The sequence below is a fragment of the Pomacea canaliculata genome, linkage group LG2 (assembly GCF_003073045.1).
Source record: "Pomacea canaliculata isolate SZHN2017 linkage group LG2, ASM307304v1, whole genome shotgun sequence".
Lineage (NCBI taxonomy): Eukaryota > Metazoa > Mollusca > Gastropoda > Architaenioglossa > Ampullariidae > Pomacea > Pomacea canaliculata.
In genome coordinates, this window is record NC_037591.1 from 35,062,159 (window position 1) to 35,089,320 (window position 27,162).

The 27,162-nt window shown below is 37.9% G+C and overlaps 2 protein-coding genes across 3 annotated transcripts; one reads left to right on the forward strand and one right to left on the reverse strand.

Annotated features, from left to right (window-relative positions):
• Positions 1 to 5,081: 5,081 nt before the first annotated feature.
• Positions 5,082 to 17,011, reverse strand: LOC112556841. 2 transcript variants are annotated; one of them, XM_025226221.1, is made up of 10 exons: positions 16,870 to 17,011; positions 15,023 to 15,793; positions 14,381 to 14,566; positions 13,823 to 13,986; positions 13,209 to 13,377; positions 12,110 to 12,224; positions 11,724 to 11,947; positions 11,287 to 11,422; positions 10,524 to 10,691; positions 5,082 to 9,687 (listed from the first exon to the last, which is right to left on the reverse strand). In XM_025226221.1, exons 2-9 carry the CDS (start codon positions 15,767 to 15,769, stop codon positions 10,534 to 10,536), a joined length of 1,899 nt encoding a protein of 632 aa, XP_025082006.1. In that variant the 5' UTR covers positions 15,770 to 15,793; positions 16,870 to 17,011; the 3' UTR covers positions 5,082 to 9,687; positions 10,524 to 10,533. The 2 variants fall into 2 exon arrangements, with proteins under 2 accessions (XP_025082006.1, XP_025082005.1); XM_025226220.1 differs by having other exon boundaries at positions 5,082 to 10,691.
• Positions 17,012 to 17,027: 16 nt separating this feature from the next.
• LOC112556842 (acetyl-coenzyme A transporter 1-like) lies at positions 17,028 to 26,247 on the forward strand. The gene is made up of 9 exons (XM_025226222.1): positions 17,028 to 17,178; positions 19,008 to 19,703; positions 19,997 to 20,151; positions 21,131 to 21,315; positions 21,550 to 21,734; positions 22,102 to 22,222; positions 22,513 to 22,621; positions 23,599 to 23,702; positions 24,054 to 26,247. The coding sequence occupies exons 2-9, from the start codon at positions 19,024 to 19,026 to the stop codon at positions 24,210 to 24,212; spliced, it is 1,698 nt and encodes a 565-aa protein (XP_025082007.1). The 5' UTR covers positions 17,028 to 17,178; positions 19,008 to 19,023; the 3' UTR covers positions 24,213 to 26,247.
• The last annotated feature ends 915 nt before the right edge of the window (positions 26,248 to 27,162 follow it).

The window sequence follows — 27,162 nt, forward strand, 5'->3', positions numbered from 1 at the left end:
AATGTCGATGTTTTTTTTTTTTTATTTTGGCCTCATGCTATAAACAATTTTTGGAAAAGCTTGGATATTGCAGAGTGTGTGCTCGTCTACTGAATGAACAATTCTCATGATTTGTACAACAGAAGACAAAAAGAAAGAAAAAAAAATAGGAAGGGATGGTAGGAGAGAAGAAAAATAGTTCCATACATGAAAAGGCAGGAAAAAAGAAAGTCAATCCCTTTTCCATATGTCTTGGTTTGTCTGTTGTTTTTTTTTTTTTTCAACACCGTACACGCGCCGTCCTACCACTTCTCCCAGCTTCCTTGATTTTTCTCCTTTTCGCTGTTCTGTTCATTATTAAACGACAAGCCAAGTGCAACATTTTGTTTTAGAGAGGGTTAAGTACATTTATAATAATAATTTCCAAAATGTGACTACAGGATTATGCTTAGTTTTAAAAGATACAAGCCTTCAAACATCGGCATTGGCACCTGCCAGTAGGAAAGCAGTAGAAAATTACTCTCCGATACTGAAGAGTTCTGTGACGCGCAAGTTGTATTTGTAAGTGAGTGTGGCTCACCTCAGCAAACCTATGCTTGTCTTTGAGTCAAATAAAGAAACATCGATCAGGTTACGAAGAAACATTGATCAGGTTCTAATTTTCAAGAAGTTAATAAAATGTAAACATAATTAAATGTGTGATTGTCTCCTGTATTTTTTTTTTATTTGATGGTTAAGACTAACTGCTAATAATAACTTTTTTACCATTAAAATATATTTATCTGATATACTTAAATATATTTGCTACATATATACTGACGTAAAAACGTATTTCTTCCTCGTTAAGCTGCTTGCAAAATCTACTATTTACTGACTGATACTCTCACGTGTTCCCATATAAGCTCCTCAAACTGTTGTCACATTAACTCTTTTTTGTATCTGTTGTACGGACATCAATGGTGGTACCACACTGTCAGTTGTTGTTAGCACTGTGCTGGATAAGGATACAACTGATGTTGTGTTTGTGACTGTCACGATGTTACTTGTAGACAAGAACGGTGTAGAGAAATCGTCGATGTTGCATATCTTTGCTTGTTTGCTCGTTGGTTGTTTTTTTTTGTTTTTTGTTTTTTGTTTTTTGTTTTGCTTGTTTTAACCTGCAATCGAAGGTGGTTTTAACAGCTCGTGCTTTGTATAGGTGGCACTGATGAGGATCTCTTAGTTTTACTTAAGTCTAAGACTTGTTTGAATAAGTGACTGGACAACAATCGAATCTGAAATGTTTGGAACAAATTCTTGAGTACGATGTGGGGACAAAGTTCTCACGGCACGTTTGAACAAAGCAGAGATATATACATATGTATATACACATCTCTGAACCAAGTTAATTCGCTGTAGTTTATAGCCATTATCTTTAGTTAGTTAGTTAGTTCCCGTTATGCCGGTCGGCACGTAGGGCAGCGACAAAGGTCCTCCACTTTTGCCTGTCCTGGGCTAGACTCCCCACAGTACCCCAGCTGAGGTTTTGGGTCTTCATGTCTGCCTCCACAGTTCGGCGCCAGGTGATCTTGGGCCGACCTCGCTTGCGTTTTCCTTCTGGCGTCCAGTGTAAGGCAGTTTTTATGATGGAGTTGCTCCCGCCTCGGAGGACGTGACCAATCCAGCGCCATCGCTTCTTCAACAGGATGGTGGCCATACTCTCCTGCCCGCACTGGGCAAGTAGTTCATCGTTGGAGATTGTCCTTGGCCAGAAGATGCCCAGGATTCTTCGCAGGCTTTTGGTGTGGAAGACTGACAGTTTGTTGAGGTCGCTGTCAGTCATTCGCCAGCACTCCGAGCCATACAGTAGAGTGGACATGACCAGGCTCTGGTAAAGTCTCAGCTTGGTATTGATGCTGTACTGTGTCGACTTCCAGATGTTGCGTAGGCTACAAAAGATGCCCCTGCCTTTGCCCAGTCTGCTCTGGATGTCACGGCCTGCTCCTCCATCTTGCGTGACCACGCTGCCCAAGTAGGTGAAGCTTTCAACCATCGGCAGGTCTTCTCCCTCTATGCTGATCGGTGTTGGATTGGTGGTGTTCAGGGTCATCACTTCTGTCTTTGTCCGGCTGATGTGCATGCGCAAAAGTGTGCAGGCGAGTCGTCTTCTCTTGCATGTGCCGGTGGGTGTGTGACAGCAGGGCCAGGTCGTCGGCAAAGTCTAGGTCTTCTAAGTTCGTGGAGAGTGTCCATCGTATGCCCCTTGGTTCATCTTCCGTTGTATGGCGCGTTACCCAGTCAATGACAAGGTTAAAGAGTAGGGAAGACATCACGCAGCCCTGTCTCACTCCGGTCCCGACCTCAAAGTAGATGTCACTGTTTCCAACACAGCATGAAAAGTTCGTATAGAAGCTTTTGATCAGCAGTACAATTTCCAATTATCTTTAGGATTTCCTAAATAAATAAAAACATCCACGGACGTATATAGGATGTTAATTCGTGCTCCATCTGAGTGTCGAAGAGAACCTTCAGCAACAACACACTGTGTCCTGGTCTGTTTCCTATTACTAGGATGGCATCTTTCTCTTCGAATTCAGCTTACGGAAGACAGCGATATTTTTATAAATAATTCCCTTTCGTCACATCCTGTTTTTATCGACAAATCTAGGTGTGATTAAGACAAAAATATTAATGTGAAATCTTTCGTGCCTCTTTGTCACAAAATACCACCGGAATGTTTTTTTGTGATACCTTAGGCTTTATTTCGAGCGAGTTTTGCTGGAGGTGTTGTTGCGGCCCTATGCTCCTCGAGGAGTAGCGAGGACTAAACTAAAACTAAACTGTCCTTAACTCCACCTGGAAACCCCCCGGGTAACCTGCCCGGATGAAAGAGGTTTGGGCGAGGGGGAAGCAACCCCACTTGTTAAAAAAAATGTTACAGAAACCGCAAATATATCAAAAGCACAACAACAAAGACCCCTCTTCAGAAGGGCCTACGACGCGTGCTGGAGGAAACCCTCGGGAAGTGGAGGCAGCTGGCTTGACATGGACCCAACTGGAGAGGGTCGCCCAGGACCAGGTCCGATGGCGGGGTGAAGTTGCGGTCCTATCCTCCACTGGGGACGATTAGGAACAAGGAGAGAAGAAACTGTCCTTGGTCTTTCACTCGCGATCAGACAACAACTGAAGTGAATCGTGACTCTTAACTTTCCTATCACCGTGAACGTTTAGAATGTCGTCGACACGCCTGGATAATTTATTTTCTCTGTGAGGTGCCGGTGCTTGATTACTTGCAGCAGCTTCACTGATGAACGCATCGTGAAGGATGAAAGTGATGGATTGGGTTGACAGTAAGAGTTATTCCCTCATGTACAACATAATAGAGTTCTCGTTTGGAGCACATCGTATGAATGAAGGCGCACTGCAAGAAAAGATGAGAACGAAACCGAGAACCAAATATTGTTGCTTGATCAGAAGTAAAGGCCAAGCTGATTCAAATATTAAACTAATCTTTAAGTTATAGATTATTACTCTTTAATTAGTTTTTCGCACAAATATGGTGTGCTTGTGGGGATGGGTAGGAGAATGTGTAGAAGTGAAGCTGGCTAGGTGGCTTGGAAGGAAAAGGCTTTCGTCTAGAGATGCGATTTTTCCCACAACGAGGGGAGATGGATAATAGAGAGGGAAAGGGCGAACAAAAAACCCGACAACTAATCTTGAGAACTGGTGTCCCTACACGAGATCTGAACCCAGAACTTTTAAGTTCTCACTGCAGTGACGACAGGCGAATGTAACTACACTACCGCGAACGGCCTAAACTTTAATTTCTGACTCCATTCAAGCCCCAGTCAGTGCGAAAGTTTCACATGTATGTTAATGAAGGCATGTTAATACCTACTTTTCTAACGACTCGGAAAAAGTAATTTGTACCGATTTGGTGAATTTTGTAGTCGTATAATTTTTAAAAATAATTTTGCACCTGAATTAGCAATTAAACATGTGTGTAGCATGACATTAGAGTGCACGGCACTCATGTGTGTGTGAAGGACGAACTATAAAAGAATAATAAGAAAAGAAAGGGAAACGGGCGTTGTCGTTTACATCCGTTGAAGGTTAAGGGTTCGCTTTACCTTGTCTCAGCAAGTTTATCCGCCTCTCGTGTCGCCGTCCCACCGCTGTAATTATTTTGCCCATCTGAGCTCTCTAACTGCCCAGCAGCCACCGGTGTCCACGCCACCCGATGATTACATCCCACCAGCTGCAGCCGAGATGCGCGTGGACCCTGAGTGGTGCCGTGCGGCCAGTTAACGGGTATCGACTGGCCGTGGTAAGCAGTCCTCCGCGATTTAAGCAGACGAGAGCCCGGTCCCTCCGGCTTGTTTCAGTGGCCATAGTGAATGAACGCAAACACGCTCCTGGGCGAGAGAGACGTTGACATAAGCGGGAATTATTTTTCAATCAGAGATGATATGCTGGCGACTGTCTATCGACTTCCACGTGATCACGTCCACGTCTTCTGCCGGGTCATGTTGGCGGAGGTTAAGAGAGAGTCGGGCGGGAGGTCATTTATCTCCTCTAGACAGTCGAAATCGGCTTCGTTGTTCTAGGAGTAAGGATTAAACGACTTTTGTGAGTTTGCTCTGGATATTGCTTATATCTTCTGATGAAGCTTTTTCTGGTACGTCCATAAACGTTTAAAAGCAGTCTACAGTTCTCTCCCTCTCTCCAACCAAAGTTAAATCATCACTTAACCTTTACTTAGTTCTTTGCTCACAAAACTTTAGGAAACATTTGAAGAGCCGACAAAATACGGTCCAGTTGATAACAGGATAGTAACTTTGGGCATTACGCAACTGTTGAAATATTAACTGATTTTTGTTCAGTAAAAATAAATCGTTGTATTGACTATGTATTCACCAGTGTCGTGCAAACGTTTCCACTGACCGGAATAAAGAGGGCCTGGAGGTGATTTGAATGAGACCACAAGCAGCAGCTCTAATAATTAGCTCACAATTCTGACAAGGGAAAACAAATCTCCATACATTTCCATGGAAATGGCTCACAGAAGGGATGCGATCAGCTACAGCAAGACCACGCACACCGAATGCTGAAGACAGCCGCAGGATATTTGTCATCGCTTTAATAATGTGATGATAAAAACTGGGAATCAGGAAACAAAAAATACAACTTTCTAGGCAGAAAAATACATATGCCCTGGAGATGACTTCAGAGCCTCAGACCAACTGCTGGCCGTTACAAAACAAAACAAAGCAAGCAAAGCCAATCACAACAAAACAAAATCACGGTATAAGTGGCCTTTCCTCTTATGGCGAGTAATCATTTTTTAAAAGATATTTGTAAAATTTATATCTTGCTGTACATGAAAGCTGACATACAATGTATCCTTATACTGGTACAGAAACAATGCGAGTACACACACTGGCCAACGCATAATCTAGAGGTGCGTTCAGTGTTTAATCTAGAGGTTAGTTCAGGGTTTAATCTAGAGAAACGTTCAGGGATCAATAATTGCGTGCCGAGTAGAAATTTCATCGATTTTCCTCTTTTTTTTTTCCTCTCGTGATTTTTTTTTAATTAATGGTCACTGCACAACTTTTTATGATTCTGTATTTTATTTACTGCCCGAGATTGATGTACTCAGAAGGAAGAAGGGAGCAGGAGAGAGTGAACGGAGCAGGCGGTGGGGGCGAACTGGTGGTAGAGAGAGCATGGATGATCCCCAGTTAATGAGTTTTCAGAGAAAAAGTCTCTCTACTTTCAAAATATGATCAAAGACGCGACTCGGCCATGTCGCGTGTTATACTGGGGTCACGTGACTTTCCGGATATTACCGTTGACCGTCTTGTCACGCAAAACCTCGGCAAGCACTCGATCGTGAGTGGCTGGCGTCAGCCGCTCCGAGTAGATACTTGTTTCCAGAGCTGGAGGAGGGGGCAGATATTGCTGAAAATCTCGCTTTTTGATGTTGGGAGAAAAAAGAATATCACTAACTCATTTCTCCTCGATGCTGCACAGAAAAGGAAGTGTGTGTGTGTGTTGCAGATGATCTGAAGAAAAATAAAAAAGTTTAATAACAAAGTTCATTCCACGTATGCACGTTGGGTTTTCGCCTCCTACATCAATTTTCATAACACTCATAATTGAAAACAGGGTACGGATACTTAGAGACCCATCGTTTCATTCAACACATGAAAAAAAAGACATTTTTTTTAAAACAAAATGCACGATTCGTGTCCCTCCCCACAAGTATCTCTTGTAGCATAGCCGCCAGTTAAAACACTTTTGCTTTACAATCTGTGTACATGCACATAGTATCGCAAGTGATTTTCTGACAATATACGCATACACAGCCGCTAAGCTCTTCTATCATGCCACAGATTACAGGGACAGAAGTTGCCAACGATGATAATAATAAAAATAAAAATAAAAAGAACGTCTTAAGTAGATGAGAGGCCGTAACTGTGAACCAAAGGTACATGCGCACCCTCTTGTCTACAATATTTCTACAAATATGTACAAAAACTCTGTAGCCACAGCTGTGGGTGGACACAAGACGGAGGTCTGAACCTGACTCCAGTTTCATAACTCCGACATGCTACCATTCCATAGGTAACCCCGTGGTAATATTACTTCATCACTACTTTTCCAGATGAGCAATGAAGGTAGGACTGCAGGTCAAATGAAATGAAGTTGAATGGAAAGACTGTGACACTGTTGTAAATGCAGTGCACGACTAGACGGGGGGAGGGGGAAGCAGCAGACAAACAGATTCTAAACAGATTATGTAGATGGAAACGTGACCTACAGACTGGCCTGGTCAGACGGATAAGATTTGAGCAAGGCTGGTGGACTCCAGACAGAACTGATTGCACGTATAAGTGGATGGTGCACGAAACAGATGGAACTAAATGTTGAATAGAATGGATCAGACTGCAGGGAGGAGGGGGGAGGAATAAATCCTGCACAAAACGATGGGATGGCCGAAGAATACTTCGAAAGTAGTTGAATGAAATTCCGGTGTAGTTGGCATAAAATTAAATCTTAGAGAATATATTCGACACTACACGTAAATCATACAGACAGGTAATACATTATGATCAAACATGTTTGCTAAAAGCACGGGGTACCTGTCCCTAAGGTCAGCAAGAGTTTGTTTGGCTAGATGGCTTTCTAGCTAATGGATCAGCCTCCGAATCAACTCAGCAATCGTAATCACACAAGCTTTCTTAAAGCACACCTGTACACGAACACAGAGACCTCTGACATACAGGTGAGCTACTGAAATCAGTGAAATAACATTTTGTATACATTTTAGCTGCAACGCTAAAAAATCTCTAAGGACAAGGAAAAGCGAACTAGTACACTTCCACCAATCCCATCTTTCCCTCCAATCTATTTTAATTGGTTGAAAAGCTCGATTAAAAAAAAGAAAAGAAAAAAAAGGCCAACCTTTCATTGCTTGAGGTTGGGATGAATCACCAAGGCAACAGCGATATTATATCGTACTTAATGTAACGATTTCAAACACGGGAAAGCCCAAACGCGCAGTGCATCATGTCTTGGTGTCCACAGCCCCGTAAATCGTTATTATACCTTATTCACGAAAATTCATTTCCATTTTCGGATAAAGAATTTTGATTGCAGCATGGCACACTCATACAAACAGCACTAGAAATGTCCGGCGTGCAGTTTTTCAAACGAATTGATCACGGAGTCTGCAGTGTCTTTTATTATTATCGTAAATTGCCTACTGCCGGGTTGGAATTGATCCTTTGCCGCGTCTAGCACTTTCCACATGTTGTATAACATTCTCGTACAAATATGCCGAGATGTGTCTCTATGCCGCAGAATCACATTAAAGGCCATCGATCCGGAACATTTGCTGCCTTTTAATCAGCAGATAAAATAAGTGGGTGACTGAAATAAAAAATATATAAAGCCGTTCATTCTGAAACTACCAGAAACTAGCCGAAACCATAACAAGTTATTTGGAAACACGGACAGGTCAATCAGGTCATTAAAACATTAAATTAAAAATTTAAAAAAGCACCAAATGGATGCTAACATTCTTGAATTTCTGCTATGGATAAAACATGATGACTAGAAATATGATCAATGGTGCTGCTCTATGCTTCAATTAGCCAATGTGTGGACATTTATTCTTGAGCAGCCTATGTGGTTTTCTCAGTGGTTTGCATTCGCAAAAAAAGGAATACTATATTATTTGCAATGTTTTTGTTATGTGGTATGTTTGTGGTTTGAGTGATGGTATTTGCTTCTGGTCTGCGTCTCCAAAAAAGGATTACACTTATTTACTGTTTTGTAATGTGTTTGCATGTTTGTTGTTTGCCTATGCGAAAGCAATATTACACCTAGTTACTATTTGCAATGTGTGCTTGTGAGTGTGTTTTGTAAGGGGTGGGTTTGGTGTACAATGTAAATTAACTCTTCCTAATAAATCCCCGAGAAACAGTTGGTAGAACCGATACTTTAGAAAAACGTACGATGAACAAGGTAGGGGGAGACATGAATGATGACTTATACTGAGCTTACAACTAGGGCTGCATCACGGCCAAACAGCTGGCACTTAAAACACTTAAAGCTTTGCCACACACAAAGAACAGTATGCCTGAAACAATTAATGTCTAAACTCAGGATAGTCAGCATCACCATGCAAGTAACTAAGTCTAATAAAAAAACGACAAAGGTAAGGCATCCTACTGATGTAAAACACAAATCATATTTACAAAATCACGGGAAAAATACATCATTATCAAATAAATAACTAGGTTTATAAAATGTATTTTTTGGCAGAGATGTTAGATGAGGAACAGGCTCGATTCCGGGCCGACAGGAGCACTGTTGAGCAGATCTTCAACAGTCGAGTCCTCATCAACCCAATCTTATCTGACTTTAAGAAGGCATTCGATTGAGTATGGTACGAGTGCTGTGGGCGTACTGCGCTCCTTCAATGTGAAGGAAGGCTTTGTACGCACCATTAAGGCTCCAGGTACTTGGTGCTCTTCAAAAACCAAATGGGTAAGCTCTTTCTCACGACTAAATGCGCGATAACCTCCAGGACCATCCATGTCAGTCGGGGTGAAGCCGCTCAGTAAGCTCCGATTCGCTGACGACATTGATCTGATGGTGTGAAGCAACAGCGAGTTACAGACTCTCACAGACAAGCTTGCTGCCAGTGCGACAGTGCATGGGATGGAAATCAGCACGGACAAGAGCAATGTCATGGTAAACACCACCGGATCTAGCAATGCAGAAATTCAGATGAACAGGGTAGCGCTGGAGGAGGTGCAGTCTTTTAAGTACCTGAGCATGACCGTTTCCAAGGGCGGTGGCTGAGCGACGGACGTTCGCCTCAGGATCACAGCAGTGATGGCCAGGCTCAACAAAATTTGGGACAGCAGAAGCGTCAGCTTCCGCACCAAATTCAGGCTGTACAAATCGCTCATTATGTCAATCACATATTAGTTCGTGGTCATATCGTCCGACATGACACCTTGCCGGAGACTGAGCTGGAAGGTTATGTTGAAATCAGTCAACACCGCGACAAACAAGAAAAAATGTTGGGTGACTGACGTGAAGGAATGAACCGGCTGTTCACCTTATGGACCTTGTCACGTTGGCGTGAGTTCACAACTGCAGCGCTCCATCGTATCTCCCATCCGGTACCAGTTGAGAGAATGACATGAACTGCAAGTAAATTGGTGCAAGTACACACGAAAAAAGGAAACACAAACTTCACTTGTCAGTGTGTTACTGACATAAAAATCCAAGTTCCACGTTTTTGTAGAAACACTTGTTATTATACCTATGCTCTTGTGGTTAAATTCCACTGTCCAGGCATCTATTTATTTAAGACTATAAATTAATATTACAGAACAGACCAAAGATCTACAGATAACTCTTGTTGACGCTTCGCCTGTACCACTATATCTTGCTTAGGGCACGAAATATTGATAAGAAAATAAGAAACACTGAAGTAAAAGTAACAGCAAACAAACCTCTGACATCAAAATCTAAAATTATAAAAAATTAACTTCATGAATCATGAAGGTTAAGCTCTGTAAAAGAACACAAACTGGGTGCTCTATTTGAAGAAAGGAGTTTACAAAATACATTTACAACTACACTGTGTTGCCACCATACCACCTAGGTGTCAAAGTATTTACTGTCTCTGCTTAAAAATCTCAAAATAAAAAAAAAAGAGAACTACTGAATCATATCAATTAAACCTAGGATAATGATGAAGCTAACGTTCATTCCATAGATTAAAAATATTCTAATTTGAGAAAAAATCTCATTATGAAGTTGAACAGTGTACACCAATTTCCAAAAGTACTTTCATGACCTTCCTCAAAAACATTTTAGCTTTGGAAATATTTCAACATATGTTTTCTAACGATAAAAGAATTATTTTCACAAAAAGAAATATCTTCTTAAGCCACTCTTCATCAAAATAGTGCTTTAAACAATAATTCTTCTCACTGAAGTCTTAATTCACAATAGGCATACAGCAACGCTCCTACTTTTTTCCCCTTAGAAGCCCCGGGTGTCAAAGTAGAAAATGCCTTCTGTCAGGTGCTCAATCAAGTGGCGTTTCTCATGAAGAACAAAGTTTCTTTCCCCTTCTGCCCAGTGAAGTTTTTCAGGGGAAATGAAAGCAAGCTGATCATATGATGATCTGGAAAACATACCTGGTGGAAAATCAATTTAATATTAATTCTTTTAATTATGAAACATACTTGTTGAACCTGAAAAGTAGTTAATAATAATAATACATGTAATGGGATACACACATGCATGGTGAGTACTGCCAGGAACATGGAGAAATGAGAGGAGGTGGAGAAAGTACATAAGGGAAAACTGATTACACAGAGTACAGACAAGAAAACATGTAGCATCCCTTTGTAGGGAAAGACAGAAGAAGGACATTCCAAATAGTAGGGCCAGAGAAAGAGAATGAGTGACAGCGTCCTAATAAGCATTCGCTATCCATCATATTGATCATTTCATGGGCATATAGAAAATGAAAAGTGTCAGAATGTAAGATGGAATATTTTGAAGGATGGATCACTCAAAAAAGGATGTAAAATCTAAGTAAAATTTAACAGCAAGTGCACAAGCACGCATATCCAAATCAATATCTTCAGCACCTACTGGTCTTGCTCATAAGATACAAATATATGGTAAATAGGATAACACAATTCTGCTAGCTAAATAGAATTTTCAGAGACCATGTAACAATTGCTGCATGATTAAAGTTTGATTAAAGACTCTTTTAAAACTTACTGCTTCTCTCTGGTGTACTACTGAGTGCATACAAAACAGTCCACATTGAACCTGAAAAGATCTCTTTGGGCAAAGGAAATTCATGCTTTAGATGCAAAACTGAACCCAGGAACAGGAATGCATGACGATATATGTCCTGAAAGTAAATGAAAAAGAAGTAACTATAGATTGAATATTTTCTTCTCTTCTCTTTTATACTTTCAATTGTGCAATATTTAAAGTTATACTACTTATATTCTGTGTACATATGTACTGTTTAATGTTGTACTACTTTACTTCCATTTTATGAAGTCTATGCATTCATCTATTCTATTTTATATATATAGTCGTGGGTGAATATAAAAACTAAGCATGGCAGACATAGTGTATACCAATATAGTGTATCTCAAAGTACTTTCTGAAATGAGAAGACGTCTGTGACATATTCTTTGTCTAACCTGAAAAAGTGCAGCTATGGTCAAACATCTGGGGTCAGGACACACTCTAAGCTCCTGCCATGAACTCTCCTTTGAAGCACCAAATGCTGTGGCGACAAGTGCCAGAAACTCAGCCTCAGTCACATTCAAGCACTGGCCCCAGTTCAGCAGAAGAAAATAGCGTAAGATATAGAAAATGAATCCTGTTTTGCGGCCATACTTGTCAAACCATGTCTTCTCAGGAGCTGTAAAAACATAATGTTCAAAACATCTATAAAAGAAGCTACAGAAAATGGATTTAAGATAAGTATTAAAAACGATTTCTGCTCACCCACTCACTTACCTCACCTTATCCATCATGCAAACAAAATAGCAGTAGCAAAGGGCATGGTTTGTGTTAATTTTACCTTGTCCAGGCTCAAGACGCGTCATTATATAATGGAAAAGCCTCATATTCCTGAAAATCTGGTTTTCCCGAATGTGATTCAATGATGGCAGGTTCTTGTCATTCACAGCATAGTTCTGTAACACAGTGATTATTTGGGCTACAAGTGTCTGTGTATTTGTTACGATCTAATACATCTTATCAATTTAGTTTTACAGACAAAATATGAACCTACATATATACAAAAGCATACATGTTACCAATTTCCTATATAGCTGTTTTATATAATAATCTTCAAACGCTTTTGTGTAAATCACATCTGGGACCATACCAAACTAATAATTCGATCTTAATTTATAGCTAAAACTATTTCAGTATGATGGGATTGTTGATATTGCTGAGTTCAGTAGGGTCTGAGCATTACCTCTTGAATAATAACTGTCATCTAAAAAATTTGCTATTTAAAATCTACTGTTCTAGAGAAAAAAAAATAAGTGATATAAATTATCTATAAATGCCTTCAAATTTCTTTCTGAAATGATTGAGTTAAATAATTCAGTAAACTTCATATTAACATTTATGAAACATTAAGATTAAAAAAAAATTATTCTATCTTAGAATGATTGAGCTCTGTTACTTCAAAGTGAGAAATGTGCCAAAGTCTGGTGGTTTGGAGGGAGGGGAGTTGGTGTTTTACCCCGAGCCAGCAACTAAGGCTATATCAAGGCAGCCATGCCTGCATAAACAGATGCCCCATGCAGAGAAAGAACAACATTCCTGAGAGGAGAACTGAAGCCAGGATAGCCATCCTTTACTGTATTGGTGACAGGAATTAACCGTTTTGCCACCAGACCAGTGGCCAGGGTTTCAGGGAAAAAGTCACTTATTGGATGCTTGCATGTAACTGAAATCTCCCTTGCATATGGGTCCCTTATTTATCAGGAGAGGTAAATGGCAGCAGAATAAAAGTGTACATGCCTTAAATAACGGTGTATTACTGTCTTTATGACCACTTGGCTATGGAACTACTTAGTTAATTTTAAAAGCCATTTGAATCATTTTCACCTTTTGTTTCAACAGACATCCTGGCTCAATGTGAAATAAATAATAGACAACCACACCTGCATTTGTTGAAAGTCTTGTCGCATCGTCTGACCATATTCTGTGACAAATGCTTTGTGTCTGGGTAAAAGAATAGCGTATAAGTCAGCTCTCAATGGTGCCAGCAACTCCTCAGCTGGAGCACACAGATATTTATCATCCAGAATATATCGGTACCAGTAGAAACATCTTGGGAATAAAACAGAAACAAACATCACAAAAATTTAACAAGTATTAATTTACGTAAGAAACAAATGATGACCCTTCTGTTGGTAGGATTTCAGTTTAAACACTCAGAATATTGTGGGACTGAACTAAAAATTCCTTTCAGATAAAGTTTTCATTAAATCATATTTTTAAAATTAAAAAACTAATGCATAACATAAAAAAAAGCCCAAGTAATTCTTAGGGTTAATGGTAGGGAGTTTGATAAAATAACTAATATGCCAGTTTTGGAGAATAATTTATCAACAGAATGTTAATTGGAATAGTTTAAACATGCAAATCCAAACTATTCAGTAATTCCTTTATAGTTAAAATCAAAAGTAATATGGATGATAAAGAATGGGTTTGGTGGTAGAAAGAGAGCAAAAGACAGATAAAGACATAGACCAGTTGTTAGGTCATCTTTTACCTGTATATAGACACAAAATTTGCAGGGTACTGTCCACTTTTAACGCGATCAACAATGAGGTTAAAAATGTAGCCATCTTTTCCTGCTTCACCAATCAAATCAGCATCGAGGGAGTAGAATTTGCGACTGTGTTCGACAGCATTGGCAAGATTTCTATTCCTCATCTGTTGAAAATTTTTTATGTTAGCAATAGCACAGCAACTTCCCCCCAAAATCTGTTAACCATCTTATAAATTACTATACATGAATAAGTAAAAGGAAATTGCCCTTTAGTACACCTGTAAAAGTCAGTAAATGATCCATTTGCTATATTCATTTTTCTTTTTCTAATCCTCCATTTCAATTAGTTTATAGACTTTAATAGGCATTAAACACTTGAAATCTTCTTATATACAAGAATAAATTCATATAGACTTAATAGGTCTGTTTCGTGACCTTGAAAATAAAGGCATTCTAAAGACATTTTCTCCTTTTCAAAGATTAACACAAAGCTATGTGTGTGGCTTCATGCTTTATAATTTATAATTATCTTTTAATTTTAATTTGGATGACATTTACCATTTCTTGCTTGAAGACTTGATTATTTTCAACTTGCACATGCTGCCTCACCCAGTCAGCATAGCTCAGAATGCTGCGATAATTGGCCACTTGTAAACGATCTGCAAATCCATGAGGCATGTGGGGACCTGTGAAGTCATTACCAGCCACAATGCTCAACTCGACCAGCATTTCTACCGCTGGAAACTTGGATCCAGAGAGAGCAAAGAAATCAATGAACAATGAGTTTTATAAAAACTATTTATACCAGGGAGGTGTGTATCATATGCCTTTTCTTTAAATCCTGTTTTTCCATTTACAAGAAATCAAATGAAAATATAATACACTTTATGCCTCAAAATCATATGATTTAAAAAAATACTTTTTAAGATACATCATTTAGAAATGCAACTGAATACTATTTGTTGCATGGTATTTGTGCATTTCACCACTCCCATTTGTACATAACTATTTTCTCACACAGGTAACATCTTTCCACATCTACTCTCAGTCATTATTTAAAATCTATAAATGCCATGCTACATAAGTACAGATACTAGGAGAAAAGATTTAGAAAATAGTGTTTTTATAGTTACACAAACACAATGCTAAAATTTTAGAAAGAAACAGTAGTAAACATGAATTGCTATTTATATTGAATACCTTTAGAAACTGCTGAACTCTCTGTGAAGCAACAACGCCACAGATTAGTTGAGTAGGCTTTTGCGGTAAAGCCAGTGACTGTCCAAGGCCTAAGTCACCATTAATATCAAACAAACATTTTGGTATGAAGCAAGTGTTTTTGAAAATACAGAAGTCAGAGTCATTGCTTAAGACTGCATAAGCTTTTTCCCTTTCTGCAAACTGCTTTGCAATAATTAAGTCTGCTTCACCTTCTGCCACCTGTATTACTTCACATCCTGCATCTCTTAGTGCTTGCACAACTTGAATTTCAAGAAGCACAGGCCTTATTGCAGCATCTTCCTGCAGTTCTGTCATAAGTTTGTGTCCACTGCACATTTCAAGAATGTCTCTTTTCCTCTGTACATCATTCCTATGCCGTCTCTTCCATGTGTCAATTTTGTGCCTAGTATCTGCATATGAAGAGCCTTTGCTGCCATCAAGCACAAAAACAAAAGAAATGCCCAGACTTTTTAAATCTGTGATCAGTTTGGAGATATATGCATCAATTGTTGCATACTCTGCGCCCATAATACGGAGACTTTCATTCATTTTGAAAGAACCCAAACTTTTCCAAAGGCTATCAGTGATGACCAAATGTTCAAAGCTGTAAAAATCAACAACCAGTTCAATACCACCTTTTTCATGTGCTATTTCAATAAGGTTTACTGTTTGACTGCATTCTGAACTGTGCTTCTGGATCACCGACATCAAACCTCTAATACCCATGTTTCCTTCTTCACACTGGTTGCTCTGCAGAACAACAACAAAAAATTATAATTATATCCAGGTGGATTGTTTAATACTGTCCCTAACATAGACAAGTATGCAGGTAGATTTCATTTGGGACTAATGCAAAACTGTACTTTTCCAGGACTCTAACAAAAGTTGAAACAATTTAATTCCAAAACTACATGCATCAAAGGCAGAAAATAGAACTAAATAAGTTTCTGTACATGTTTGCATGATGACACTGATAATACTAGGTACACTCATACACTAATAATAATAAATGTGTGATTTGTATGGCGCATACTCAAGCTGCGTGCTTGACAAGAACGATACATAGATATAATGATGGAAAGGAATGAGTACTGATGACTAATAAAAGACAAATAAAGAAAATGCTGAGGAATCTGGTAACATGAATACGAGTGTTGTGATTCAACGAAGGAGGTAACAATAAATGGAAAAGGGGTAGGGGTTGAAAGACGAGTAACATTCTGTAGACTGTTGTTACGAGTAATGCTCAAGGAAAAGGTGTGCTTGCATTTAAAAGATTCAGTGGTGTATAAACAGTGGATATGAAATGAGAGAGTGTTCCATCGTTTTGCTGCACAATAACTAAAAATCATGTGAACGTATGCTGTTGTTCTAGTGACAATAGTTAGGATACGGTCTTCAAGTCCCTCTTTGACATGGAGAGAGGTCTTTTTCCTACCAACCCCCATCAGCTTGGAACGGATTACCCGTCAACATTCGTCACTCTGATTATCTTACCACTTTATGTAAGTCCAAATTTGAGAAGCATCTTTCCAGAACTACGTCTTCACTGTGTCCCTGTCCTGACCATGAGAGTTCATAACGTGTCTGTAATTTACTTTGCGTATGCTGTAGAAGTGAGCGTGTATGTTATATGCGAATATGGGTGCATGGTTGTTGATGATTTAGTCTATGTATCATTTATGTAAAGCACCATGAGCAAATCTTTGGAAAGGCGCTATACAAATCATCCTTATTATTATCAGACAAGAGGCCTGTAGCTATCGGGCTGGGACACAAACTAAGATCATTAGAATAGTCATAAACAATTAAAACAAACGCAATACCTCAATTTTTCTGTGGATACTAATATAAAAATTAACTTCCTGGAAAAAGCGTTGAAAAGCTGTGCATACGAATTTTCAATAGTAACAAAATGAACATCTTAGAAGAAAACAGGAACTCTTTAACTTTGAAGGATAGGAATAACGTTCTTTCTTGTGTTGTTATTAGAGTTACATTTCCTAATAATGACCCAGCACTAGAGCGACACGTTTGTTGGTTAGTGTGACGAAGCGAAATGATAGCGTGGTTCCTTGTTACTGCTCTTGTTGCACGATATAACTTGAAGTGATATAACAGTTGTTAAAAAACTGGTATGTACAATTTTTTTTACTGCCTTAATATGCGATTTTAAATGTCCGTCTGGTAAGTGTTCAGCCTCGCTGATGCACTTAACAACTGGCATGAGGTAGCAAACTAGTGTGCATGTTGGAGTCTTGTACAATTAATTCACGTTTCTTTCACTGACATTAATCAGCAAGATGTTGTTTACAAGGGATTGTGCTTAGTATCGGTCCCGTAACCAGCAGGCCGAGAGCGTGGTTGAACAACATCAGGGGAGATAACTATGTAATTGTTTTTTTTCCCTAATCCGGTTGTAGTTTACTACTGTTTTGGATTCACTATTTTGGATCAGTTACAGTTGTAACTACCAGTCTGACAGGGTTTGAAGTAAATAAATTACACTCTTCTGACACTTTTGTTCAGGACTTAACACCACAACACCAAGGAAAACTGCTAGGTTCCCCAGCACTGTCAAGGGGGACAGTATTCCAAAATGAACACAAAACAGCAGTAAAAACCACTGCTTGCCTCAGGCCTAATTTTCAGTTTGTACTAGTGGAGCCTCTCAATGATGTCGGTACAAGAAAGAAAAAAAATTCCATTATGAGATGCTCACACTCACGCAAAAACCCATGCATTGCCATGCAAAACCCATGCCACCTGCCCACCTTTTGTTTCCCATTCCATTTCCATCTGACCATAAACTTGTATTACCTATACACATCCATGATCTAACTGAACTTTTAAGAAAAAGTATATATATATAAAACAGTAGAAAACTGGTGACAGTGGATTAATTTAAGCATTAGTAAACATTAAGATTCAATATTATCCATGTTCTATTATAGCTTAACATTCAATGACCAGAGAAAAACTGGAATTACTAAAGTAATATTTTTAAAAAATGAAACATTGACCATGATTGCTGATTTAGATAAAAGTGTTGCTTGGATTGATTTCTCCATAATTTTTTTTTAAAAGTTGTTGCCTTTATAGCAGTATTTGATTGCTGTCTGTATATCTTTTAGATAATTTTTGTAATATTCAATGAGCAGAAAAATTTAGTATTCATTAATTTTTCTCAGGTTTATGTGGAGAAAGTAGAAAACAGTTAAAGGCTAGCCTGATCAGAACAGTTAACAGTCATAGGAATAGGAGCAAGGTATTTTATTGTTTCATTAACTTCCACTAACAAATGTAGCTGCTGTTTCTTCCCATGCACTGGTTCTGAGTGAATTCTGTACCCAAAACTGTTTTGGCTATTCCTATATATCACTGAATTTCTATAGCTCTATGCAAGTCTCCTAGCCAGTATCTGAGACAACCAGTCAAAATGCAGCTATGGTAAAGAGTCTTGAAGTCCACATGCACCCACCCATACACAAATACCTATTTGTGCCCAGATTTTATTTCCTGCACCTATGACAGAATACTTGGTCAAACAGTGATCAGGCAAAATAGTCCCGGTCTTATAGTCTTGAACTGCCTCAAAAATTATCAGGTGCAACAGTCTGAACTGGTTAGATCTCTACCATTGATCCAACACAAATGTTGGGTGGAGGGGAAGTTCGGGGAAAGAAAGAGATTGTGATTCATAAGTAGGGGTGGCTTTGGGGGAAATCTATTTTGTCAAAGGGGGTGGGTTTGTGACATTGAGATTATGTATTTTGCAATATAATTAAATATTTTGTATTAGTATTAACCAAGTACAGTGTACAAGAAAACTTAAATTAATTTTTTTTACAAAAGGTATCATTCATTGGGATCAATGAAGTCAGCTTGAAGTTGATGTTTATGTTATCTTTAATGCTTCTGTATTAGCTCTTAACTGTACTGGATTTTTGCTGTCTTGTTTCAGAAACATTACTGATCATATGCTGCAGCCACTACGCATATTCTTTGAAGAACTTATCAGACCATTAGTACTATATCCACCACAAGCTAACCCTTCATTTAGGGAAAAAATGGCAAGTCACAACAATGTTGGTACTAGGCCTCGTAAGAGGGGTATGCCAATGGGAACACTAGACCACACAGACTTGGAAGCTGATTCGTTCCCTCACATGCCATGGAGTGCACCTGCTGAGAAAGATTATCTCAGTGAGACTGAAAAGCCATCTTACTCACCTGGAATTCATGGAGACTTGAAAAGCATCATACTTTTGATATTTTTATATGTTCTTCAGGGAATTCCACTCGGACTGGCTGGGAGCATTCCCATGCTGCTGCAAAGTAGGAAAGTGACTTACACTCAGCAAGCTATGTTCAGTTTTGTTCACTGGCCTTTCAGCATCAAGCTTCTGTGGGCTCCATTGGTAGACTCATTATATGTGGCCAAGTTTGGGCGTCGGAAGACGTGGATGATCCCAACCCAGTACCTCATAGGTTTATTTATGTTAGTATTATCCTACCAGATCAAGAGCATTATGGGCGAAGCAGAAGAAAATGGGGAAGTTAGTGTGCTATTTCTAACTGTGATCTTCTTCATGCTAAACTTTTTAGCTGCCACTCAAGATATCGCAGTTGATGGCTGGGCATTGACTATGCTATCCAGGTGAGTAAAGTGATTAACACTTCGATGTTGTCTTTTGTTGGCAGAAAACATTATATAATTACATAGATGCAAGTACTGAGTGGGGATAAGTAAGTGTTAGGAATAAACAAATAATTGATGCAAAATTTATCTGAGAATTTATTAAAGCGGATGAGCATAGTAGAAAAATTTGATGTCTGTTTTAATGTATTGACAGATTGTTTCACTTTTTTTTTAAAGTAATGTGATGTGTGAGCTTATCTTATCAAACACAAATATGCAGTCTAATACTGAAACTGTTGTATTATGTGCAGACAGAATGTTGGATGGGCCAGCACTTGCAATACAATAGGACAGACTGCTGGTTACTTCTTAGGCAACGTACTTTTTCTGGCCCTGGAATCTCCTGATTTTTGCAACAATTACCTGCGATCAGAGCCACAGAAAGATGGTCTTGTTACACTTGGAGGTTAGCAGAATTCAAAGATTCTTCTACTACAATACAATTTAGCCTCACATTTATAACTGTGGTTGAGTTTTGTGTTGGACATTTATTTCATGGATCTTATAGATAGTTTTAAACCTTAAATCAGGTACTATTTAAAAAAATACAGTAGAATATGCAGAAGAGATTGGCTCCTATTGAGGGGTGTGAACAAGTCTTGACTTTATTTTTTTTGGCTACTACTATCCATGATTGAAGTAAGCTGTAACATTATAAACATTTCATCAGTTAAATTTGCTAGATCAAAAGAAGTGATTTGGTTGTCCATTTTATGTCAGTAAAATATCATGACTGTACTGGGGCAAATATATTTTTCTGACTGTTAATGTTATGATCATTACTATTCAAATGTTTCTGAGGGTTTACAGTTTTCCACTGGCAAAACATTTGCTGGAATAATTTTGTACGATTTTTTTTTTCAATCACATTTTAGTATTTTGTCTCATTGCTGTTTACATTTCGTTTTTTGGGGCATTTTTTAGATTGGTTGATCTGTTAGACAGAGCCGTAAGGTGTTTGGATATAATGAGTTTATTTTTGTGTGTGTGTGTGCAAATGCATATGCATGTTTCTATATGTATATGCAGAGGATTTTTTTAAAAATTATAAACATCATTAGCTCCTTCCTGGGGAAGTTATGTCTATCAGACTTACTATTATAAGTACGTCACTTTATTTTGAAGATCCTTGATAAATGCATTTGTACATTTAAGTCTAAGACCTTCAGGTCCGATTGCTATATGACATCTTGGATTATTCTCGTCAGTGAAATCTGAGGCATTATTTGTAAAACATTTTTAAGAGCTTAAAGAGAACTTAGGACTATTAGCAGTGTTGAATGGTTCATAGATGCAAAAGCTAACATTAAACAGGAGCATAGGTCTTAAAAAAGATCACGAAGTCTAGAATGAGAATATAAAAAAACTGTTGTGTTTCTCTGCAGGTTTTCTATATTTTTGGGGCATTGTGTTTTTTATCACTACAACACTGGTGGGCATTTTCAAGCCAGAACATGCAGATCCTGATGTTGATCCAGAACAAGGCATTGTGGACACTTACAAGACATTATTCAGAGTTATCTGTCTGCCAGCTGTCATCTCATATGCCATAATTCTTCTCACAGCAAAAGTAATCATTTAGTTTATCAGTACTGCAATTAAATTTGTAACCCTAGTTTATATAACATAGCAGTACAAACTAACAGATTAGTTTCAACATGTCAAATTTTTCAAACCTACCACTTTTGCACACTTTTACTAAATCCCTTGTGAATTTTAAATTATTGCATTATTTTCAACTGGCCTGAATTAAGAGAAACGTAAATCAGTTTTATGCCTTATAAGTGTATGTTTGTTTTTGTAGGTCACATTTTCTGCAGCTGATGCATTAACAAGTCTGAAGCTGATAGAATCTGGAATGCAAAAAGAACGACTGGCACTGTTTGCTGTGCCTATGATTCCCATTCAAATTATACTCCCTCTAATGATCTCGAAGTATACCAACGGTCCACGACCTATGGACATTTTTCTAAAAGCTTATCCATACAGGTTTGTTGCTTAGGCTCAAATTTTCTCAAAGCACTCTAAACATTGCTCTTGAAATTTCTTGAAGTAATAATTATCTTTCTGCCTTTTATACATTTTCCAAAGCAAATAAAGTTCATAATGGTAGTAAGTAGATGCTTACCTGGCTATGGTAACAACTAAACGGTATAATGTGTCATATGATGTGCACATGCTCCATCAGACACATTTCTAATGTACCATTTATTTAAATTGAATTCATTATTATGTATGCAATTGTAATATGTTTGAGCATTTTATGCATACATATATATGTATACACACCCACAAACACACAAAATACCTGATGAGTTTTAGCTGATCCTTCATACAAATGCTGATCTTGCTGCAGAGTCCTGATGGGTCCTGTATATGCACTTCTGGTATTCTGGTCACACTATGTACAGACATCGCCAGGAGAGTTTCCATGGTACTTTTATGCTATTCTGCTTATCGTCTATGGTATACACCAGGTGAGAAATAGCCAAACAAATTAAAATGATTTTTTTAATAGAAATAATTGATTATTTTATATTTTGTACTCATATTTTAATAATTTTTCAAATTATGGAATACAATTTGTCTTATTAACTGGATTTGGTTCTATGTAAGTATTGTCAACTTTAGCTTTGGCAGCTGTACATTTCTTCATAGCTTGTTTTTGTATTAGTATGTGGATGAACAAAGATACCTTTACAACTACTAGTTTAATAAAAACCGTCTTCCATGTGTTAGTAATTAAAAACTTTTTTTCCCCTTTCAGATATTTGTATACATGATATTTGTAGCACAAATGGCATTTCATGCCAAGATCAGTGATCCAGCTATTGGGGGCACGTACATGACCTTGTTAAATACACTTGCAAACTTAGGTGAGTGAAAGTTTTGATACCTTTCACCCGGAAAAAGAGAAACCAAGAAATGCGAAAAAGTACAATACAGTATAACACCATGTCATTGGAGAAATTTACGATGCATTAAGCTGTCAGAACATGCACATCATGTATAATTACATGGCAATCAAAAAGACATTCAGGATCAATACTTATAAAAAAAAAACTGTTAACATGGAAGTAAAGAACTAACATGAGATGTCAACCTAAATCAATTTTAGTTACTTCCACATCCACCACTATTCCCTGCTGTTACACATGCACACAACATGGTGAAGCTAGTTAAGCAATGTTGTGGAGGGGAGAGAAACTCCTTTTGCCAGTTAATAGCTGAGTACCTAAATTCATCTTCACCTGATATTCATACAGCACAATGTAATTTGAAAAATATATGACTATAAGAAAAACTTAAGTGTTTGAAAACTTTGGTAATGGTTTAAAGTTGCAAAATATAATGCTTAAAAAATGAAGAAGACGTTATAACTGTTAATTTTCATCATTTTCAATAGAAAATTGGTTGTCTATTTTACCAGTGGTTACAGTGAAGATAAAATTAATCACACATGAATGTGCATGAGCCCATGATCCCTCTTTTCACTTAAAATTCTCATCAAGTATGACCCTTTTGTTGTTGGAGGAGACAGAGTTAATGCAGGATGTGTAACATCAGTTCTGTTGTTTTTTTTAAGTTTACTTTCAATCTGTTTCACCAAATTTTTACTAGTCATTAGAAACATCACAAAGAAGTGTGCATTTTGCTCATCGGGGGTAGATATTTTATTTAGATATTTTAGATATTTTATTTAGATATTTCATTTAGATATTTTTTTTAGATATTTTATTTAGATATTTTATTGGGTAGATAGAGGTCTTTGATTGCATCAACAAGAATTACATTTTGAGCCATAAAATTGTACAAGTTTCTTAAAAGCCAATAAATTAATGGGTCTGGACAGGTGCCAACTGGCCTGCTACACTAAGCCTGTGGTTTGTTGATCTTGTCACCTACAAGCACTGTAGTGAAACGGGTGAACCCTGCACATCAAAGGAAATGAAAAACGTATGTAATTATGCTGCAGATATCTACGTAGTTAACTGTTAACAAGTTATTGTGCTTACAGATATAACTATTACAAATGTCAGAAATGAATGGGATTTGTTTTGAAGTGTCTTGATCTGATTATTTTAATAAATTATTAGTGTTTTCCTTCCCATCAAAATATGTAACTACAATGTTGAGAGAGTTATATAATTGACTATGATTGGTGTAATGTTTGACGCAAGGAGCTTTTTTTATAAATATATGCCTTTTACAATTTATGGTACATTGACAAAAAGAAGTTGGGACTATTTTGTGTTATATCTTTCCCTTTTTACTATCTGTTCTAAAATTGAGTTTTTCTGTCTTCAGATATGCACTGGTGCTGGGAATACATGTGAAACCACTACAGATGGCTACCAGATTTTGATACCATTTTGTTTTCTTGTTGGCTTTCTGTGGCTGGCATGGCGGAGAGACAAACTGAGACAACTTGATAGCTTACCCGAGGCAGCATGGAAATGTTCCTAAAGGTGTAAGAGCACCTAAGTCTGTGGTTCTGAATACAGCTTATCTCTTAAGCTTTGTGTTGACTTGTTGTCATTGGTAAACTTTTTTTTTAAAAGACCAAAAGAAGGGAGTATATGAAAGCAGAAGGTTGAAATATTTTGTTCGAAATTAAAAAAAACTTTTCTTAATGTTGGGGTAAGGGTTGAAGGGGTCCCTGACACCTTAGAGCAACCTACAGCCCCCCGGTACACATCTGGCCCGCTCATTTTAACCAAACAAATAACTTCATTGTTAATGTCATGATTCTGGCAAAAGCACCATGTTCTGGCCCGCAAGATTTTATATCATGTCCAGTGTGGCCCTCCGACGAGAAAAGGTTGGACACCTGCCTTAGAAGTTTGGGGGAGAAAGGCAGTGATGGAGAGGAGAGAAGCATAACCAGCACGAGAGCTTGGCCTCAAGATATGTGCACCAAAACCTCTCTATCCCCTACAACTGAAGGGTTATGGGATTACAATTTACCTTTTTAAAGTGACAAGAATACATTGGCTTTAGTAGCTTGATGTTCTTTTTGGTTCTATTCGTAGCATTCTTCCCATCTGAAATCTTTAAGATAAATTGAAAGTAATAAGTAAATGAATAATAGCATGCATTAACACCATATAAATCAAAAAGTGGGGGTAATGAAACTTGATTGTTCATACTTTTTGTGCATTTGTTTCAACTGGTACTTCAAACTGATGTGCCTTCGGTATATTTGCTGAAAACTGATGTTTCCATCTGTTGTACTTGTTTACAGAGTGTTTCTGCCACTGACCCTTCTGGTATAATATGTATAAAAATATATATATATTTTGGGAATTAGCAGTGATCTGGAAATATTTTGCTTTCTGTCATCTGAAACTCTTCTCAGCACTGTTTACCAAATTGTGTATGCATGGTGTGTTTGTGTGCGTGTATGTATGCACATTCAGACTTAGATCTACATCAAGACAAATGCCATACTTTGACAACTAAGTGTTTTACTCATTTCTCATATTTTAGAGAGTCATATGAAGGGTTCAGTATATACACCAATCTACAGTTTTATCAGTAAAATCTTTCCAAGTGAGAACACTTCTTTGTTTTTGAAAGTTTCCAAGGACTAGATGTTATACTAATCATTTCCTTGATCTTACACACTCTTTGTGACAACAAGTCTTAAAAAAAAAAAGAAGAAAAAGGTCTTGTGACATGATGTAGTCACTATTAATCTGCTTCAATGTTGCATTAATGATCTTTAGGACCATAGGAAGCATTGCCCCACAAAGTAAGCATCTTGTTTCCATAGTTAAAAGCAGTGTCAAGAGGCCACGTTTCATTTGCGCCACAATTATGCCTCCACAAGATTGAATGCTTGACTAAGCTTATCGTTTTCTAGATAATTTATGGGTGGTGTAGAGGTTCATGTAGAAGCCTATTTGGAAGGGTGCATACCTATATTATAGATAACCAGCTTATTCTGAGACTGGAGAATTACTTTGTTCATAAGACAGCTTTCATTTTACTTAAGATCTCCCAGCAATATAGGCATTGAAGCTAGTGATGACTAAAAACCATTTTCATAAACACATTGTGCTATGTAAGGGCATTCTTCTCTTTTTTGTTTTACTGGGGGCACTGGCAGTGTAGTGATTAAAACACTCACTTGTCACCATTGCGGAGAGAGGCCCTGGGTTAAGATCATGTCTTCAGAGTCAGAGGTCAGCGGTTTTCTTTGGGTATTCTGGTTTCCTTTCCCCTACTCCCCATACAGTGCAAAATCACCTCGAGGGGGAAGCACTTGTCCACCAAAGAAACCATTTTGTTTACAATGTTTTATTAATATTTTCTATTATTTATTATTATCCATGATCTTTTTCATGCCTTATTATCATGATACTTGCTGGTTCTGTACAAATCCCTCCATCTATGACATTCATTTTGTGATTGTGAACATCAGGCATGTTTCAAAGGAATCATTGCTATTGAACATTCCTGACAACTTTATGAATAAACAATGTTCCATTGAAGATCACATATATTTTTCATCTTTCATTTTAGTATTCTCTTGGTTTGCACGTTGCTAAAAAAATGCACTAAGAAAACAGTTTTGTTAACTGTAATAAGTTTTATTGCTGACACTTTGTCAGCCGCTTTGTATTGGTGGAGGATGAGAGAAATGAATGTGTCCATCTGAATGTTTATGCATACTATGTCTTGCACCAGTCTGTTGCATTTTTTAGTGGTGTTCTGCATGTTGAAGTTAGCATAACATTCATTAAACCTCTTTGTGAGTTGATGAAATCCTCTGCTAAAACATTGTTTTTCTCAGAATACTAAAGGCAGATCAATGGATAAGTTTTCCTAGCCTAGTTATATGCACACGTCACCCAGCCCCTAAAGTTAAAGTCTATAGCCAGTTAAATATCTTTTGAATCTTTTTTTCTTTAACGGCTGAGGCGAGAAAATGAAGGATTGAACCAATCTCATATCACCTGGAGTACTTGCAATATCTCAAGTTCAATATTGTTTAAATTTGCATTAAAATAACTAAGTTTGTATCTGGCTTTTGCATTATATATGAGACAAAAAAAATAGGAAGGGATTGGTGGTGAGAAAACAGGAAGGACTAAAACAGCACAACAATGTTGTTGAAAATCTCATCCACTTATGATTGGAATTGCATTTTTCTGTATGCTTTAAAACCTCAAACTACTTGTACTCATGGGCGACTGCTAGGACAATGCATAATTGCTCCTTTCTTTCCAATGTCCTGCACAAAAAGGTTAACGCCCTTATCACTACAACTGATTCGTTAAGTATGATTTTTGTTTAACCAAGTAACACCTTTGTGTGAGTACAAATACAACTGCACACTGGCAGTGAAACCAGACTCAAATAAGTTGCTTCCCTTATTCCGAGCTGCGTGATGTCCGGTTAGCGCCTGTAA